This window comes from Myxocyprinus asiaticus, chromosome 13 (assembly GCF_019703515.2).
Source record: "Myxocyprinus asiaticus isolate MX2 ecotype Aquarium Trade chromosome 13, UBuf_Myxa_2, whole genome shotgun sequence".
Classification (NCBI taxonomy): domain Eukaryota; kingdom Metazoa; phylum Chordata; class Actinopteri; order Cypriniformes; family Catostomidae; genus Myxocyprinus; species Myxocyprinus asiaticus.
The window spans coordinates 46,170,594-46,190,156 of NC_059356.1; the positions used below are offsets into that span (position 1 = coordinate 46,170,594).

At 39.0% G+C, this 19,563-nt stretch overlaps 2 protein-coding genes across 3 annotated transcripts in view; one reads left to right on the forward strand and one right to left on the reverse strand.

The window, feature by feature from the left end:
* The window catches only part of vasnb (vasorin b), a 32,240-nt gene extending 12,809 nt beyond the window's left edge, over positions 1-19,431 (forward strand). Inside the window, exon 3 of the mRNA XM_051714147.1 lies at positions 15,090-19,431. Coding sequence (XP_051570107.1) covers positions 15,118-17,136 — 2,019 coding nt within the window. The 5' untranslated portion in view covers positions 15,090-15,117 and the 3' untranslated portion in view covers positions 17,137-19,431. The remainder of the gene's footprint in view (positions 1-15,089) is intronic.
* The window catches only part of coro7 (coronin 7), a 171,743-nt gene that overhangs the window by 53,129 nt on the left and 99,051 nt on the right, over positions 1-19,563 (reverse strand). The gene's annotated exons all lie outside the window — the stretch shown is intronic.

The window sequence follows — 19,563 nt, forward strand, 5'->3', positions numbered from 1 at the left end:
CTATGCTAATTGGAATGCAGCCTAGATCTCAAAGAACAGGACTGAGCGATCCTGCTTGAACCCTTGATTGTATCCCCAGCAGTCCATGTGAAGAAGCAGGTCTTCAAGGCAAGTCGTCACTCTTTGGCCTCGTCGTATGGTTGTGTTTTACTAAGGTGAGAGAGTGTGTCTAATCAAGCATTTATGTAAGTGTACGAGGGCATTCCACAACCTGGCCAAGCATGTTGCAGCAGTCAAGACTTAAGGGCTTTTAGACAATGGGGGGTTCCTATATTGTACCGCCTGAGGTTGGACTAGTGCTTTTGCTTAACTGACCCTCACCCTGTAGTGGCATGTCCTAAACAGCCCAGAAAAGGCCTCAGGTCGTGGGGTGCGCTAATTACTTTATATCCTCTTTACCCCTTTGACCTGTACACAATAGTATAAAAGTGAAGAGAAAATACAAAAGACAAGATAATTGTCCTGTTTGTAGAGTAGGTATGTACAAACTAGGGATGTGCAAAACTGAACATTTTGCCACAAATTTTGTGGTACTGCATACTTTGGAAAACGCTGATGATGGGAAACTGAAAACTTATGTTTCAAACTTAAATGGATTAGTTTAATGCAACATTTGTGACAGGTGCGCAAATAACACTGGCCAAACACATCAGTCTTAATGTGTATTTGTAACTGCGGTCTGTTAAAGGGGGTGAATTTAGAAAGGCACCTTTTCCGAGAGGCAAACTGACTAGCAGAAAAAGCACAGCACGATGTGAGCATGCTAAGTACTGCTGTTAAAAATATAAAAACTCAACCCCCCCCCCCCCCCCACCCCAAAAAAAAGGAATTCAGCCCTGGCCCAAGCGGTACTAAATTCCTCCCTTTCTGGAAGCAGCATCTGCGTCAACACTACTTCTTTCTGATTAAGTCTTCAGGTTGCCGATTAGCATAAAAGCTGAAGCAACGATACTCGATACTCAAGTACATGGTGACATCCTGCTCGTATTTGTTTTACATTAAGCCCGCAAGTTCTCTTAAATATTACGTTCACCCTGAGCCTCGTAGGTCCCTGTGTGTGTTTGGATTTGTTGCTCGACCAACCCCCAAGAGTTTGAGTCTGCCTCACTGCATTATCGTCATTTACACAAGAGTAGAGTGAAGGCGTTAAAATAGACTTAGCACCATCCTAAACCTGACTTACAGCACAATGCTAAGATTTACCTAACCTAAACACACTGTTAGACAAACACAGGCGAACTGAGCCAACCAAGCCCTGCAGATAAATCCAAATGTTTACACTCAAATAAAATACTATTGACCATGCATGTGCCACTCCAGGCACCATGTGCTTCACGGATTAGCGGATATACAACACATGTGGTTTCCTTCCATTAACCCTCACACACACAAGTAGAACGGAAGACACACTGTGAATGGCCCCTCGTCCCAAGACAAGGGCCTATCTCTGTGTGCTGATGGATGGGTGAGTTGAAGAGGCACATGGGACTGGTCAAATTCAATTTGGCAAAGTGTTTAAAGCAGGGAAGAATGTTTACAGAGTGCATGGTTAGCGTGTACGAGGATATGTGTATTGGGAATCGAGAGGCCACTTTCATGCTATGCTCCTTTTCACAAATCCCCCTCTTTCTCTTCAAATCTTTATGCTTAAACAGCTCTCGGGTCTCCACAGAGATGCCTGAGGGAAAGATATGAAGTCGTGCCGTGAGTTTTATATCCACCAGGATACATGAGATAGGTCCATGGTTTCCTATTTCTGCAGCCACCCAAAATGGAAAACTTTGGAGTCTCATCCACTAATAATTCTATAAAAATTGCAACATTATGTAGGCAGAAAATTATTCACAACAAGAGCTTATTCAGGGATGAAACTATAATATACTGTCTGCAATACATGCAACATATGGGGGCCAAATCATGCCAAAGGGGGCGGTCGGATGGCAAAACACTTTAAGTGGTCACCAACATTGACATTGCATACAACCCCATAATTGGGTAGTTGTGTCCCTGAGTGTATGCACATAAATTGCATTTAACACCATTCTAATATTCATACTTTTGGATCATTCTACATGAGACAATGAATTTTGGCTTAAATACGGTTACACAATCTTCACCGTAAGTGACCAATGTCGTGTTGTGCCGCAACAGCTTGAGACTGTCTACACTGGATGCGTAGAAGTTGACATGCACGGACAATCAGCTGTGAGCTGTAGAACCAAGCATGTGCGGTGCATCAGAAATAGAACGGGGTGCCCCTAAACTGTGCCACGACGGTCAAACCCAGTGTAGACAACATCAACGATCACAATAGGCACAATGGGAGCAATATGCCTTCGATGCGACGCATCATGTCATTCGAGTCTGGTGTAGACAGGGTGTTAGTAAGAGACTTTCTTATTTAGATTTCTTTGGAATAACCTTCAGCTTTATAGCATTACGCCTGATAGAAAGTGTTGCTGGTTGTGACATGTTGATCGACAGCTCAGATATAAGCTCTCCGAGATGATGGACTTGCATCACTGGCAACCAAACTCTGTATCTGGTGGCGCATCTCATCTGTCAGTGGGGTCTTGGAATGCAACCAACGAGGAGCCAGTAGGCAAACAATGCATTCTTTTGTAACATATGAGGCAATAGATGGATCTGCTTGACATCTTTATCTTTAATTGAGTGTGTAAGATGCATGAGTGGGTTACGGAAAACAGCCCCGGGGCTACCAGACTCGAAAAATCACCAACGGTAAAGCATGCCAGTTACACAAGAAGGTTATCGGTGGCCAAGTTTCACGATCACGTGGAATGAGGAAAAATGCACACTTACAAATTCTGTCATCAACTAGACAAAACGACATTCCTAGACAATTACATGTCTTGATGCACTCTGCGCTTTCAATATACCATATAAACAAAGGCATGCGTCCCGACACACCAGAAATGCATTAAGTTACTGTTTTTGTACATTTCTGTGATAGTGATGTGGTCTTTTCTTATCAAATGGCTCTTTGTTAGCATGATGTGTTGCATTACTGTCAAATGATTTTGCTTGAATGTGAGAATGCAGCTGACCGATAAACTGATCTTCAAGTGATGACAACTCTGAAATAACTGTCACATTGGCAAGAGACTTTGTGAGACTTTTGTGCATATTGAAGAAGCACTTTTAAGGCTTATGCACACTCGGATTCCACACATTCCTACCTATTACAATAAGCATGTCTCTGTGTGTAAACGCACATGCATGGCATGCATGACTAAGAATGCTAAGCATCTACCTGGTGGTAACTTTTAGGTATGAGACTATTTACAATGTCCATCACAAATTATCAAAATTATTCACATTTGGAATGAAGATGAAAAGGTTGTAGTTGGCTACAACCAGCTATTTGCTTAGATGATTGCAATAATAATTAAAAAAAAACAATAGATAAAGTGATAGAGAAAAGGATTGCAGTGTGCATGCACTTTTGTTTGAAGGACAGAACAGGCAGTCACTTCAAAAGAATGTTTGGAGTTACAAGTAAGTCACAGAGTTTAAAAAGAATTTAACAATGAGACAAACACACAGACAGGGTTACTCAAGTTCACCCTCTCTTAAACGGCCCAAAATAGACTTTTTATCTCTCTAGGCCCTAACATCATAATTTCTGTTTGCCGTCATTTGCGATTTGGATGACTCTCTCTTCCTGATTGTAAGTCATCATAACATCATAACATAGCAAATGTTGCATCTCTAATTCCAATTAGTATTTGCCCAAAATGGTGTCGCTGCATGTTTGGATAAAGCTGAACTCAACTCAACTCTGTTGCATCACCAATAGTTGTAGCCACTCAAACTCTTTTTGAAAATGAATGACTTCCGGTTGCTACAAATCGTTATCAGTGTCAATGCCCTTAAGGACAAAAAAAAAAAAGAGATCAAATTTAAATATAAACTGTGCTGACTAGCACTAGGTACTTCAAAGTCTGCCCAAAGATCACCATTGTTCTTGTGTAACCCATGTAAGCCTGAAGGGTCGTGCCTTTCTTGGTCTTTGAGTGACTGGTGACCTCGGCAATCCTGTTAAACAAATCTGTACCCCTCTCAACTGATCTCAGATCACATTTTAAACCTTGCAGGGTTATCACATTCCTAACTTGACTAAGATTAATGGAAATGCATGCTGATCGACACACCACAATATATTGTGATTAACAATCTATGTTGAGAATCTTGCAATCAATGTTAAGCGTAATTATGGGTTTAAAAGCAGTACCTTCATAGAGAGCTAATCTAAATGAAGAATCTCTCCTTATGGCGACTGAGATGGAGGTGTGCTAACAGAAGGGCTTTGTGTTGTTTCTGGCTCATTTATTAAAGCCAATCAATGATCAAGGCGTGCAGAGCTATGCATCCAGACCTACGCAAACAACCGTGAAATAAGGTTTGCTAGAGACATGACATCTGACAAAGCCAACTAGGGTTAGGTTTGATGTTGGCTTGACAAAGCCTTGCCTGTAAGTTTAAAATAGTTTAAAAAGCTTGAATTTTACAGTTTTACAGGCCGAACAGTCAGACGGGGTGGGTGTAGCTTGAAAGCTCTAGGAAGAGTGAGGAGTCAGAGATTTTGGTCTTGGTGTAGGGATTTAGAAAAACCCTAAAATAAATAAATAAATAAATAAAAAAGTTTGTAGAGTAACAGTTAGTACGTTTACATGTGCAGTAATAGTCGAGCTACAGCGGGGATTTGCGTAGTCAAGCTACAGTCTTCGTCGGTCCAAGTAAACATGACACAATGCGTAATTGAATATTTGAAGGAAGAACATCGCTTGAGGAAGTGTTAAGATAAATGTTGCACATAATCTCTGTCTTTTGGAGAATGTGCACAATGCCCAGGGCAAATGTGGTTTGATCAACGTGTATACTGTACATCCTGGATGAAGCCAAGCTACAATCACATTATCTATGTGTGTTAGTCTGACTTCCCAAAATTTTACTTTTTTGTGTTTACATAACATTTTAAAAAGATGAATTAATGAGTGTGTTTACATGCACACCAATATGCTGATACATACCAAAAATCAGCTTACTAAAACAATGTCAATGCAAGAAAACTGCGGTTACATGAGACTTGCTCACAAATCACTTGCACACATTGGATAATCCCAATAAAGGAAAGCATAATCGGTGCAAGATCGGTCATGTAAATGCATTGATTGTTTTAGTCCAACTGAAATCAAACTTTCGTAAATGTAAACGTACAGACTGTGTTGGCTTTGTCAAGCTAACATGATTCCTTACAGGAAGCACTTGTAAATCAATTTCATTTTGGATTTGCTTACTCTTAAGTGCACAGTTGAGAAGCAAATATCTGCAGTCTGTCCTTCTTTTCCGTTCCACTCGCCCACATGGCTCGTCCCTGGGGCTCTTGCATGGAGAACCACGCAGCACTTTGGCTGCAGTTCGGTTTAGGCCATGACGTCTGCGCAGGCACACGTCCGGAGCATTGGGTTTCAATGCACTAGGGGGCAACGACAGGCTGAAGGCACCTGCCTGTGCTTGGGATTGTAATACAACCTGCACGTACCTGCAGCAAAACACGGCCTTGCTATCTTCCCTGATGTCAGGCATCACAATACAAGAAGGCAGTGGTATCTGGTTGCAGACAAAACACAAAAATGCCTCCTTGCAGCCTGCAGATGAGAAACTAATTGGACGGCGAACACTGTTGATTCTTTGTGTCTTAAATGAGTATGTCAGGCTAAGGTTGTGGCCAAAGATGGTTATCTTCTCCACCGTGAAAGACTTAAGGGATCGTACTCAATGCATTCATTATAAGAGTGGAGGATGATGTAGCCCTAAGGGGTTTTGTACCAATTACGAACTACCATAAAAAAAGGGGAATCCTTTATGTGTTGTGTAATGGTCACAAGTCTGCATAATTATAATTAGACTGGACTTTTAAGGAATAGTTCACCCAAAAGTAAAATTAAATTTCTCTTCTGCATATTCAAACTTGCTGGTCACAATCAGGCAGGTGAACCATATTTAAATATCAGAGAACGTGAATCAAATTTGAGAGCTGCAGCTTATGGGATCCTTTTAAGTGAAAAATTATACATTTTGGTCTGTTCCTCACACGAAGTTATCATACAACCTTAGAAGACTTGGAATATAGTGCAGAAGTCATATTAACAATTTTAATGTGCTTTTTGGATGCTTTTTAGTCCATTTAGAAGTTTGAATCTTGCCACAATGCCCCTAACTGGAGTAAGCACAGAAATATTCCGGGTTCAATACAAGTAAAGCTCAATCGACAGCATTTGTGGCATAATGATTACAACAAAAATAATTTCAACTTGTCCCAACTCGCAAAAATCTGGGTTACAATGAAAGTGAATGGGGCCAATCCGTAAACGTAAAAATACTGTTTCAAAACTGCAGCCACAAGACGTAAATAATAAGCATGTTAACATGATTTTAATGCGATAACATCGCTAACAAACCTTTTCTGTGTAAAGTTATATTCAATTTTACAACTTTGTTGGCATTACAACGTAACGCCATAAACCCTAAAACGACCGTAAAAATTATTATTTAAACTATTTTACAGCTCTAAAACTAAAAAATTAGTTTTAACAGAATAATTCATGCAAGCGCTTTTATAAAATTACAAGTTTCACATTTCTGCTTTTAAACCCTCCAAAAATTGGCTCAATTTACTTTCATTGTAAGTGCCTCACTGTAACCTCGATTTCTGCTTTTTTTTTTTTTTTTAAAGAAGTGGAGGGACGAATCACAATTACTTTTTGTGGTAATCAACATCCTGTCATTTGAGATTAACTTGTATTAAACCTGGAATATTCCTTTAAGAGAAATTAATTCATTCAAGTCTTAAAACCTTGCTTTACATTTCGTGCGGACAATAAATGTTTGTCTTCTGTTATCCTGGTCACATCTGTAAATCCTGAACTGAAAGAAGACTTTCTTCAAATAATTATCAGCCACACATCACAATAAAACAGAGCAAGGTATTTTGCCTAATGAAAAAGTAGGCAAAGAGTGCACACAATCGTTCACCAATGAGAAAAAAACCTTGGCTCAAAGTCATCATTCAGTGTGGCACTCAACGTTAACTTTAGCTTTGGCTTTGATGTGTCTTTTTTGTTGTGGTTGCATTAATATATATCAGACAGAGAAAGAGAGAGAGAGAGAGAGAGAGAGAGAGAGAGCAGAGAGAGAGAGAGAGAGAGAGAGAGAGAGAGAGAGAGAGAGAGCATTTAACCCAGTGAACTTCAGTTGAAATCCGACACTGACAAAACCGCCACTGACAAATATCAACAAGCTATTCTTTCTCCTAAATCATATTTAAAAATAACAATAATTCTCTCCTCAACTGAATTATCAAATGTTCCTCTACAATGCTTTTAATACAACAGAAAAAACATATCTGGCATCAAGTTTAACAGGTATTGTTGCATTACATAATGCAAACACTTCTGTAGGTTGTGAGTGTTAATAAAACAGAATCAATGACCTGTAGAAACTGGTATTTTCAGGTTAACACACCTGACATGCTTCCATAGATTGAAGGTGACATACTTCTCTGTGCAACTCTTTCATACTCTTCTTATATTTCCTTCTTCTTTTTCTAACTCTTGCTGTCATGAACCTGTGTTTTACACCCATTGAGGGTAACAGGATCCAGCTGTGGACAGGTGATGCAGTGGTTTTATCTGGTTTATGGGCGTTAAAACCACTGCACATCGTGTGGCAGCAGTGCAGTGTAAAAAATCATGCAGATACGGGTAGGGAGCTTCAGTTAATGTTCACATCAACCATCAGAATGGAGAAAAAAATGTGACCTCAGTGATTTGGAGCGTGGCATGATTGTTGGTGCCAGATGGGCTGGTTCGAGTATTTCTGTAACTGCTGATCTCCTGGGGTTTTCATGTACAACAGTTTCTAGAGTTTACTCAGAATGGTGCCAAAAACAAAAAACATCCAGTGAGCGGCAGTTCTGCAGATGGAACGGCTTGTTGATGAGAGAGGTCAACAGAGAATGGCCAGACTGGTTCGAGCTGACAGATAGGCTACGGTAACTCAGATCACCAATTTGTACAACTGTAGTGAGCAGAATAGCATCTCAGAACGCACAACACATCGAACCTTGAGGTGGATGGGCTACAAGTGCAGAAGACGACATCAGGCACTTTATTAGCACCACAGTGTTAATAAGAAAGTGATCAGTGAATGTATATAGTCTTAAACGGACTATGAGTGCTATGAGAAAAGCTCGTTCACAGTGGCTTGTGCGTTCAAGCAAGAACTTGTGTGCTAAAAAACAGGATATTCATTAAAAATTCTCCTTTTGTGTTCGGCATAAGAAAGAATATCATATGAAATTGGAATAAGATGAGGGTGAGTAAATTAGGACAGAATTTTCATTTTCAGATAAACTGTTCATTTAACTGCCTCATTAAATCAGGGATTCTTCTATTAAGAGTTGAGGTCACCTCTGCATACCCAAATTCCTGCATAACTCTCTACTTCCTGGATTACACAACATAACCTCCTCTCCTTTCCTCCAGTCACTCTCCTGGTTCAGAGCACTAGGAGGTTTTTTGAAGATAAGAATTTTTGACGTGGCTCTGGTGATTGTTTTGGCCCCTGTCAAGTCTCTTTGAACTCCTGGCATCTCATTCTTTTGTCTCTCTCTCTCTCTCTCTCTCTCTCTCTCTCTCTCCATTTCTGAGCCATTAATTTCTTTTCTTTCAGATTACATAAAGAGCCAGGGAGACAATGAAAAGAAAAGTAATTTCCCCTTCCCTGAAACTTGATGGCTTTAGTCTTTTGTGTTCTCCCTTGAGCAATAACGCTTTAACAGCTATTTAAATCAACAAGTTTTAATGGCAAATCCATTTCTTTGAACGAAACAGTGCCATCTAGGGATATGCAAATCACCAGATTACGATACGTTGACAATGCAAAAGAGGAACTTAGAGAGACATGCTCACCATTTACTCACTCTCAAACCCAAACCCATGTCTTTCTCGCATGGAACACAAAAGGAGATGTAAGGCAGAATGCCAGCCTTGATCTCCATTCACTTTTATTGTATAAAAGTGAAAAAAAGCAAGCTCAAGGCCAATAGATTAGCACAATGACAGTTTCATCACATAGACTGGATAGGTCAGCCCCCCCCCCACTGGTCTCCTGTCCAGCACAGACGTACTTGAGTTAATACCACATGGCAAGGGAGTCACTCGGCACAGATTTGAGAGCTTAAAAGTAATCCAGAGAGGGTTTTTTCATCAGTTATCTGATAAGACAGAGGCAGCCAAAAGGAAGAAGAGAGATGGAGTATTTCTGAGTGTCGGTATGGGGGTGTATCTGAGATCAGAGTGCATTGCCGGAGAACTCCCATGTGTGTCCTTGAAGCCAAAGTGGAGAGCTGCCTAACTGCCTGACGATTAGATATCTTCTTGTGATGATGCCGTGGAATGATGCATGCTAAAATAAACACCTGCCTATGCTGAAAAAAGGACATTTAGGCAACATTCAAAGACGTATCTTCATACCTGCACTGATCATGAATCCTTTTCAAATCTTCCTTCCACTATTTCATGCATAATCTCTCCGCTAGACACATCCATCCATCCACTGTTATGCCTAGCGTATACTTTGTTTTTCCACGTGCCGTTCCATCTCGTGCGCGGTCAAGCACTCTAGCCTTTCAAAGACCACACGAACTGAGGATGAAATCTGCGCGGAAAAACAAAGTATACTTTGACCTTTAGCGAAGCTACTGTGAAACTTCCCAAACCACCAATTTAAAGTGAAATTCTTTAAATAATTAAACTACAGTTAAGCTACACTTTTGAAAAAGTAGTTAACTACACTACAAGCTACAAGCAAAAAGTTTCGAACTACATTAAAGATATTTATTGGCATTACATTTTCAGTTTGTATAACAATTAAAATTATTATATGTATTTTTTTTTTTTTTTTGTATTTATTTATTTAATATATCTTTGCAATATTTAGCAGTATTTATCTGGCACAAAATCAAGTATCTCAATTAGGGTGACGGCATTATCTTGAATATATTTACACTAAATACAACTAATAAAACTACAAAACATTTATATTAAAAATGGACAGAGATTAAATATTTATTAGTGTAATCATTTAATAATATATAATATTTTTACTTATAAATATTCCACGACAAACTTTTTTTTTTTCTTTTTTGCAGGGAAATTAATCAGTAAATTATTTTTTTGGACTGGTTCATTAATAAATAACCATCACTAAACAAACCAATTCGCTAAAATTAATTAGAAAAGGTTGGAAAAATTGCATTAGCCCTTATACCATGTGAACTGCCCTCCAATCCACCAAGCTTTGCTTCCCTCTAGTTCAGGAAGGGAGGACTTTGTGATATCCTCATTCACCTGTCGTATCCAAAATGTCTCTTTTCTCATGCCAGATGAGATCCTGAAACACTGAGCCACAGTCTCTAAACTTTGTGTTGGTCGAGGGACGGAAATGGACTTTGTCTCATCCATTGTTTTTCTTTCATTCTCTTACATCTTCTGCACCCCCCTGATGTTTGGCTGGCTTATCTGTGTCTCACCCCACAGTACTGGACAGTCTTGCACATATTTACATAGGAATACAATTGAAAAACAGCACAGACGGAAAGCAAAAAAAAAAAAAAAACACGTTTAGTGTGAACGGCCCCTAAAGGTGTTCAGAGTGGTTTTTAGCATATTTCTATATGGTTGATAAGGTGTTCTGGGTGGTTGTTATCATGCTGCCACGCAATACTTGGGGTTAGTGCAATACTTATACTTTGGGTATGACAAATATTACTAGTGATGCTTGCATTAGCTTCTGCTCTCAGACAGGCCGTGCATTTGGTTGTCCACCTCCGACATCACAATTTGAATTCAATTGAGGACATTCCCATGGTACTTTGAGAGCCAAACACCACAGGACACCATTGACCCATGACCCCCTCATGATTAAATGCCCATAAAGCACTGTGCTCCACCTGTTATCAGGTTATCTGGAAGGTCTCCATGTTGTTTTTCCATTACTGCCTCTAGCAATACAACCAATCAGGACTCATGAACTGTAACACGTCACGCATCACTGAATGGAGACCGGCGAATTCTCTGGACTGGTTGTAAGTCCTTTGGTCCAAGAAACGGTGCGTTTGTTACATCCTGGCAAAGGAGATCTGGCTGATGTTTGTTGGCATAATCCTGTACTCGCCCTAGTTGTAAGATCTTGCTGAGCAGTGCCATTACACTAAGCGTCAGGCACGGATCATGACAGGAGATCATTACTAAAACAACAGCGATAGGATTCACGAAGAAGTTTCTTCTTAACTACCATTTTCTTCTTAATTTCTAGCTTAAGAAAAAAGTTACGAATATTTTGTATTCCCGAAAAAACTTCTTAAGAAAGTTCTTATCTTTTTTGTTAAGATATGTTATTAATTGTTATTTACCAATGTTGAGGTATTGAACTTGTTATAGGCATAGCTGTATTACAGACCGGGCCAGTGGGGCAAGTGGGGGGGCCTGGGCTGCAAGCTATAGGACCCTTTTGCCTTCCTGTTCTAATCTTAAAAAATGTGAGCCACTCTTTAAAAATGTGCATTTTCTGACTATTATTTCATACTTTAGGCTTTATAGGGTTAAGTTTTATGCTTTGTATGAAAAGTTCTGTTGAACAAAAACATTTGTTATACTATTCATTTCTATAAGTGCATTTCTCCCCAATATTACAAAAAAATAACTGGGCTTAGGGGGTTGGGAAAAAGAAGATACTGATATTTTATTTTGTGTGGTACAAAAGTACTGACCTAGAAACGTAAAGTTTGTCGAGACAAACTATAATGTTGGTTTGACAAAACCTTGCCTGAACGTTTAAAGCAATTTTAAATGCTTGAAGTTGGAAATTTGTACAGGTCGTACAGTAAGAGAAAGAAAGAAAGAAAGAAAGAGGGCATCTTAAAGCAGAATAAAGGGCTTGTGTGTAAGCTTTGACCACTGAAGTTTGAAATCATGAACATTCAAAAACAGACTCTTAGATCATTTAAAAATTCTGTTAATGTAATCTACTCTAGGGGGTAAGTGTAAGGGCTTACATGATGCCTTCAGAGGGCTTTTCGATGGGAGAATAATAATGGAAGCCAAGCTGTAGGGTCATTGCAAACAGAATTTACAATAAAATGACCAAATGACCGCTATTTCTGAACCCCACACCTTTCAGCCCTTTGAAGCTCTCACAATGTCTTTAAAGGAAATAGAAAATAAAGATATTTGAGAACTTCTTAAGAATTTTTCAAGAATTGCACTTAGGAACGTTCTTATGATCTTCTAATTTATCCTAAGAATTTTCTGCATTTTTTTCTTAAGAACATTTTCATGAATCCGGCCCCAGGTATAGTGTGACAAATCTTGTAAGAGAGGTCAAACTGAGTACGAGGGGTGAAAAAAATATCACTACATGAACATGATGCATTACAGTGTCTTTATGTGCACTTCTAAAACATTTTAGCATGTGTTTTTGCAGTTCTAAACCATATAACTCTCATTTAACATATTATGATACATTACAAATTCAGATTATGCATACATTACATTTAATTTGATAGGCGTTTCTCTATTTTACACACTAAAATCACTAGTGAACTTCAACAGTCAAATTGTTTTTTTTTTTTTTTTTTTTTTTTTAAAGCATGAATATCACAGAAGTTTGTTACAAATACTCAAATAAATAAATAAAATAAATAAAAATGTTAATATTTTTTACTGGAAAACAAGAAATTGAGTTAGAATGTTTTTTTTTTTTTTTTTTTTTTGCTATGTGTGCCCTTATCCACTTTTCTCTTCTTGCTTAAATGATCTAATTTACAAGTACTGACATTTCAGGCACATTTTTTCGTTTGTGTGCTGAGAAAATGTTTTATTAAACAGAAAAAAAAAGTAGGCAGACAAAACAGCTCACACGTAATACGCAAAGGATTAGTTTCAGAAAATTATGTGTGTGCTTGGCAGCTGCCGCTAACATTTTTTTTGGTTTTATTTGCACAGAGCGGCAACAAAACCTGCTAAGAGGAAAAATAACTTTTGATGTGGCATCACAGCCAACAAGTCAATGGTACAGATCAACAGGAAAGACTAAACCTGCACTACTGCTTTTTAGACATCCATATTAATAAAGCAACATAAGATGCAAATCATGTCTTCTGGGTTAACTGTTAACTGTGCCCAGGTGACTTAAAGGGACAGTTTACCCAAATTTTTTTAATTCTGCCATCATTTAGTCACCCTCTATTAAAATAACTGTATTTAATAAAATAAAATAAAATAAAATGAAATAAAATGGCTATGTGATTGTTCGACCAATGGCAGATGGGTGGATTGTTCGGGTGACCTGTTTGAAAACAATCACTGTATTTGCAATTTTGCAAATATTTAGAGATTATTTCAAAGATCTTTATAAATTTGCATTGACCCAACATCAAGACAGACATAAGTTTACAATTAGTCTGTTTTTACTTGTTTTGTAGTAAAACATATCTAGAACTCCTCAAAACAATATAAATTTACTTGAGAAGCAATACTGCATAAGAATAATCTTTAAAATATGTATTTTTCACAAATGAAAATCTGCCAGTACAGTAAGATAAAATACTTATTTTTAAGATATCTTCTCTCGAAACAAATATATATTATATATATATATATATATATATATATATATATATATATATATATATATATATAAAATCAAGTAAATGTATCTCATTTTAAGGGTTTTAAGGTATTTTTATTGCAAAACGAGACAAAACGTGAAAGGGTCACCAGCAGGCCAGTGAGAGTGATGCCTTAATGCAGCCCGAGGAACGTTATGAGCCTGCTATCTCTCTGTACTGTCCAATAAAACAGAGTAAGAGAATTTCACCTCAACATGAACTTCTAATATAAAACCCCCCACACTGTCCATAAAGGTTCAGAGAGAAATAGAAGAAGGAAAAACGGGAGTCAGAACGAAATGCCTCCACCCCTCGTTTCAAGGTCAGATACTGCAGTGACTAATCTCCCTGGCTCAGTCCAGTCTCAGTTCAGTCTCGCAGCTTCATATCCCTCTGTCTTCTTCTCGCTCTCCTCCCTGACTCTCACGTTCCTCCCTGAAGGTGTCTGAGCTCATCTGAAGAGCTCTGTGTCTGGCATTCATGGTCAAATATGGGATGAATTTAGTCAGTAAGCTTCTATTGTGAAGTTTGAAATGGCCTCGACTTTTTGTTGTTGTTGGGTACCAGTCTGTATTGCTTTGTTAAATAAATAGTGGTAACACTTTAAATTAAGGTTACTATTGTTAACGTTAGTTAACAACATTAGTTAACATGAACTAACAATGAACAATTCATTTACAGCATTTAATAAACTTAGTTAAGTTAATCATTTTCTTTCCATATTTAGTAAGAAACTACAATTACTAAAAAACTACAGTGTTTTTGTCTGGTTTTCCTGTTAAAACATCTAAACATTCTTAAAACAAGATAACAAGATTTACATGAGAAGCAAAATGACATAAGCTATTTTGTCTTGTTTTCAGAGAAACCCAACGAAACTTAGATGTTTATGCTTAAAGAAAAAAACTATTTACCACTGGGGTAAGAAAAAGGCTTTATGTCACTACCATAACCTATTGTTTGGGCAGAACATTGTCATAAAACCTAGTCTTTGATCAGCCTTTGAGAGAACTTGGTCGAAAGCAACAGTTGTAATCCCATTTGTCCAGCCACATAAAAAACGAGACCTCAAAGAAAATTAATACTGTGGCATGCATTGCAGCATGCCTTGATTTTTTTTTTAAAGGGAAATAAGAAACAAATGAGTCACTGTCAATCACTTTACGAATTTTTAAGCCTAGATTGTTGCTTCACAACATTCTCAGTTTGATTTGACAATGTTGAAGTGTTTGTGTTAAACGACATTTAAAGGCATCTCAAACTCAAAGAGAGCAGTGTGACTCTGTCTAAAAGTTTACTTGACATTCATCAGTATTTTTGTGTTTCATTGCAGGCTGTGAGGGGTGCATGTAGGCAGCAACATGAAGCCCTTCATCCCTCATCTGCTGCTTCTCCTCCTCTATCAACTCCTGCCATCCCTGGTGCTAACCGACACCTGTCCAACGGACTGTACCTGTGCAGTGCAAGACTCCATATTGTGCTTCAGTCGCCGGGCCCCAAAAATACCCAGTGATGTGCCCACAGCAGCTAAGAGTCTCTATGTCTTCAAAAATGGCATTGAGACCCTTTCTCAGGAAGACTTTGATGGCTTAAGCAACCTGGAGATGCTGGACCTAAGCCAGAACAAGCTGATGGAGCTGCCAGATCGTGTATTCGAACCTCTCTCCTCTCTCCACAACCTGGACCTCTCGGCCAACCAAATTGTTCACATATCCCAGGAGAGCTTTGCAGGACTGGAGCTTCTGGAGAGGTTGTATCTCTACAGCAACCTCATAGAGAGCATCCATCCTGCAGCTTTTGATGGACTAGAGCTGTTGATAGAGCTCAAGCTACAAGGAAACAAACTGACAACACTGCCTGCTCTTAAAATGCCCCATTTGCTCTTACTGGACTTACGGTTCAACAGCATCCCATCACCAGGGCCAAAAGACCTCCATACTCCCAAGCTGGAGTCACTGAAACTTGGTGGACTTGGGCTTATAAGGCTCGATGAGGATCTTTTGGGAATCTTTAAGAACCTCCATGAGCTGGACATCTCCAACAATCAGTTAACTACTTTTCCACCTGTATTGCGGGAGGCGAGGGGCTTGGTTACCCTCAGTCTCGGTGGGAATCCAATGGGCCCTGTGAAATGGGAGGACTTTGAGAAAATGACAGAGCTTCAAGAGCTGGACATCAGCAATCTAAGTCTCCAAGGCTTATCTGAGACCCTTACCCAGCTCTTTCCTCTCCTGAAAAGACTGACCGTTGCTGAGAACCCTTTTAACTGCCTGTGCAACCTGGCTTGGTTTCCTAGTTGGCTTCGAAATAAGCAGATTCAGTTGGGTAGGACGGAAGAGACACGCTGCCACTTTCCTCCCTTGAATGCCGGTAAGGTGCTGGAGAGATTGGGACATCGAGACTTCGGATGTCCAACAACCACAACCGTTACGACTCGCACGATAAAGACTACAGTGGTTACTCCAGCTCTAGCCACCAGTTTGCCAAGCACAACACAAGCAGTTCTCCATGCCAAGCCAAGTGAAAACGCTTCTACAGAAACTGAAAATGACCTTCCTTCTCCTATACCAAGTACTAGCATTGACCCAGACCTCAGAGCAACCTTCTGCCCGCCAAATATCTGCCTCAATGGAGGAACGTGCTGGTTCGACAATGAGGGACACCTTAAATGCAGGTGTCTGCCAAGAACATCAGGCACATATTGCGAAAACAAAGACGACCCACCTTCGTCTGAGGACTTACCTACTGTATTTAGCACTGTGGCACCTGAAATCACTGCACGTACAGTAACTAGCTCTTCTATACTGTTGGACCTTCATCGGTACATTGAGATGCATCCACACATTCGTGGAGTTCGGTTAACCTACATTAATCTCTCGGGCCTCGACAAGCGTCCCAAGCAACTCAACGTTCCTGCTTCTTATCCGGAATACACACTACGTGGACTCCAGCCAAACTCTACATACTCTGTATGTGCCAGTCCATTGGGTGAGTCTGGCAACATGGATAGCGTATGCACTGAAGCCCAGACGGTGAGCCAGCAGCCAAGTCCTACTGGAGCAAGACTGGAGAACCCGAAGCTCACCACGATGCTCATCCCTGCAGTTGCTATCCTTCTTCTGCTAGTTCTAATCGCCATTGCCGTTGGCGTGGCTTGCTACATGCACCGGAAAAAATCAAAGGGACACCTGGATCTCGAATGTGATCCCTCACAGCTCGAGTTGGATGGTTTAGATAAAGGCTCTCAGCCACAAAAGCAAGAGATTATCTCGTGTCCCTCAACAGTGCAGAACGGTGGCTTGGACTACGAGGTCCCACTTATGCAGGATCACTGTACTGCCAACAACAATTTGAACAGTTTAAAGCCATCATATTTCTGATTACTAAGTTTGCCTTAGATACATGCTAAAGCATGAAAACTGTAGCCTTACCTTCTCCATTACCTAAAAGGTACCACTGTGGACATCAGTGTGACCAGCCACCAGGTTCTTAGTGAAGACATGTTTTAGCTGGTGCAATCTTACTAGGACATTTCTGATGGAGTATTTTTTTAGTCTTCTTAAGCGCCTTTAGCATATCAGATCTGAAAGAAATCTGAAAAAACTAAAAATCTACATTCATTTTATGTTTAAAACAAAGTTCTAAGTGCACTTGGCTGCCACTTGTAAAAGGACAAAAGGCTGATTTAAAAACTTAGGTAATATTTTGACACGTAGCACCTGTGTACTCTAAAGAGTTGCACTAACTGTGAACCAGCCCCACATGTAAGAGGGCAATTGAAGATATGGACTTCTTAAGACATTCAAAGGCTGACACTTTTGATACTTTGATTTGCTTTGTAAAGTTGCAAATATTGATTTTGTTTGAACTATTTTATATCTATAACTTTTTTAAACACAATGTTTTGTACAAATATGTGACTGTTACCAGGCTGCTCATCCCCCGCCTCTCGTGACTGTCGAGCAGACAAAACGCTAGCTTATAAACTTTGAAGATTAAAATTCACTTGCACCACCAAGTGAATCAAAGGCTTTACTTTAGAAATGTCAGACTGTCTTAGTTAAAAGTCTATACAGACTTGAAACTAAATCCCTCCTCTATTTTTCAGCCCCTATCCCATTTTGAGACAAAACTAAAAAAAAAAAATACACAGAGGGAGGCGACTGATTGAAAAGAAGATTAATATACATTATGTTCTGTTGTAAATATACATTAACCTCAAAAGCTATCATTGTAAGCTACAAACCCTTATGGGATCATTTATATTTGTGTCCCAAAGGTTTGAGGTTGTTTCCTAATCCATAGTTCAAAATCAGCCCTAATTTTGCATCAGTCTGCAAAATTAGTCTTTGCACTATTTAGTTTGTTACTTGGCAAAAAGTTTAATCTATTCTCATTTAAATATGTTACTTCAAAAACACAGTACGAATGAGGTATTAGGTTCAGTTTAACCTAAACCAACAGTCTAGTCTAAACCAAACCAAAAAATCTCAACAATAGATTAATTGATAAAATGGCATAAAATACAATCCATCCATGTTCCTCTATGACACACTTGTGTGTAATTTAAGATGAGGGAGCAGCCAAAGATACTGTAGGTTCTAGAGTCTTTCAAAGTTATGTTTACGGTAAAATGCCAAACCGAGACAGTGGGAAGCTGTGCTGATATACCTCTGTGAGGAAATGTGTTATTATTTTAGCGCTTGCTCTACAATCTGTCAGATAACATAATCATAAAACATAATAAAATTGTGCTGACAAGTGTATCTGTGGCCTTTTGCTTTAAAAGACAAGGATATGTAATTGAAAAGATTTTCTTGTCGGAAACTCCAAACTGGAAACCAAATCTCAACATGAAGTATTGAAAATATTTGTGAATATTTTTGATAAGATCTGCCTCTAATATTCCCTGTTTAATTTGGGAAGCTCGTTTTTGTATTATTGTCTGTTATAATGTCAACTTGAAAATATTTGTATATGTATGATGAATTTTTTTTTTTTTTTTTTTTTTTTAAAGCTGCAAACTAAAGAAGTTATAAAAACATAATAATGCTATTGCTGTTTTCTCTTAGCTGTTCTGACTGGCAGTTCATTCGGTTCCCTGACATTAAAGTTGTATCTTTGTGTAGTGTGTTAAACTTTATCCAGAGCGGTTTACCGAAGCTAAAAGAAAGTGTTAGTATCATAAATGCCATCTGCAAATGAACCACCCAAAGCAAACTTTTAAGAGGAATGTCAGGATTTGAGTGCCAGGGAAAGGTATTACATTTTTCTTTTATGGACAAAGCTTGAGGTACACTGTGGAATTTTTATTGAAAACATACAGTTTCCAAATCTAATAACTGCAACTTCACCACCATTAACGTCACCAGACTAAACATGATGAGCATTGTTTGTTAATATATACACATCCTGACTGACCACCCACCTGTTTTACAGGTACATTTGGAAGGAATTTGCAATACAAGCTCTGGCTTCTCAGCTACAACCATCCAACTGCAAGCTGTTGGGTATTAAACCCTGTTTAACAACACAAACACATAAAACAGCCCACCTCTGTCCAGAAATAATAGTACTATTTCCAGTTGTAATGAGCACAGTCTTGTTCTCCTCTTAATTTCTGGGTGAATTATCACTTCAAGGACCAAGTTCTGAAGCAAACTCATGCCTACATTTTCACTAAAACCGAGAAGAGAACAATAGCTCAGACACCATATGGAAATGAACATTTGGTCACAGCAACACGCAAAACCTCAACATATGTTACAGGAACACGTCAGTCACAGGATGAACAGACGGTACACTTA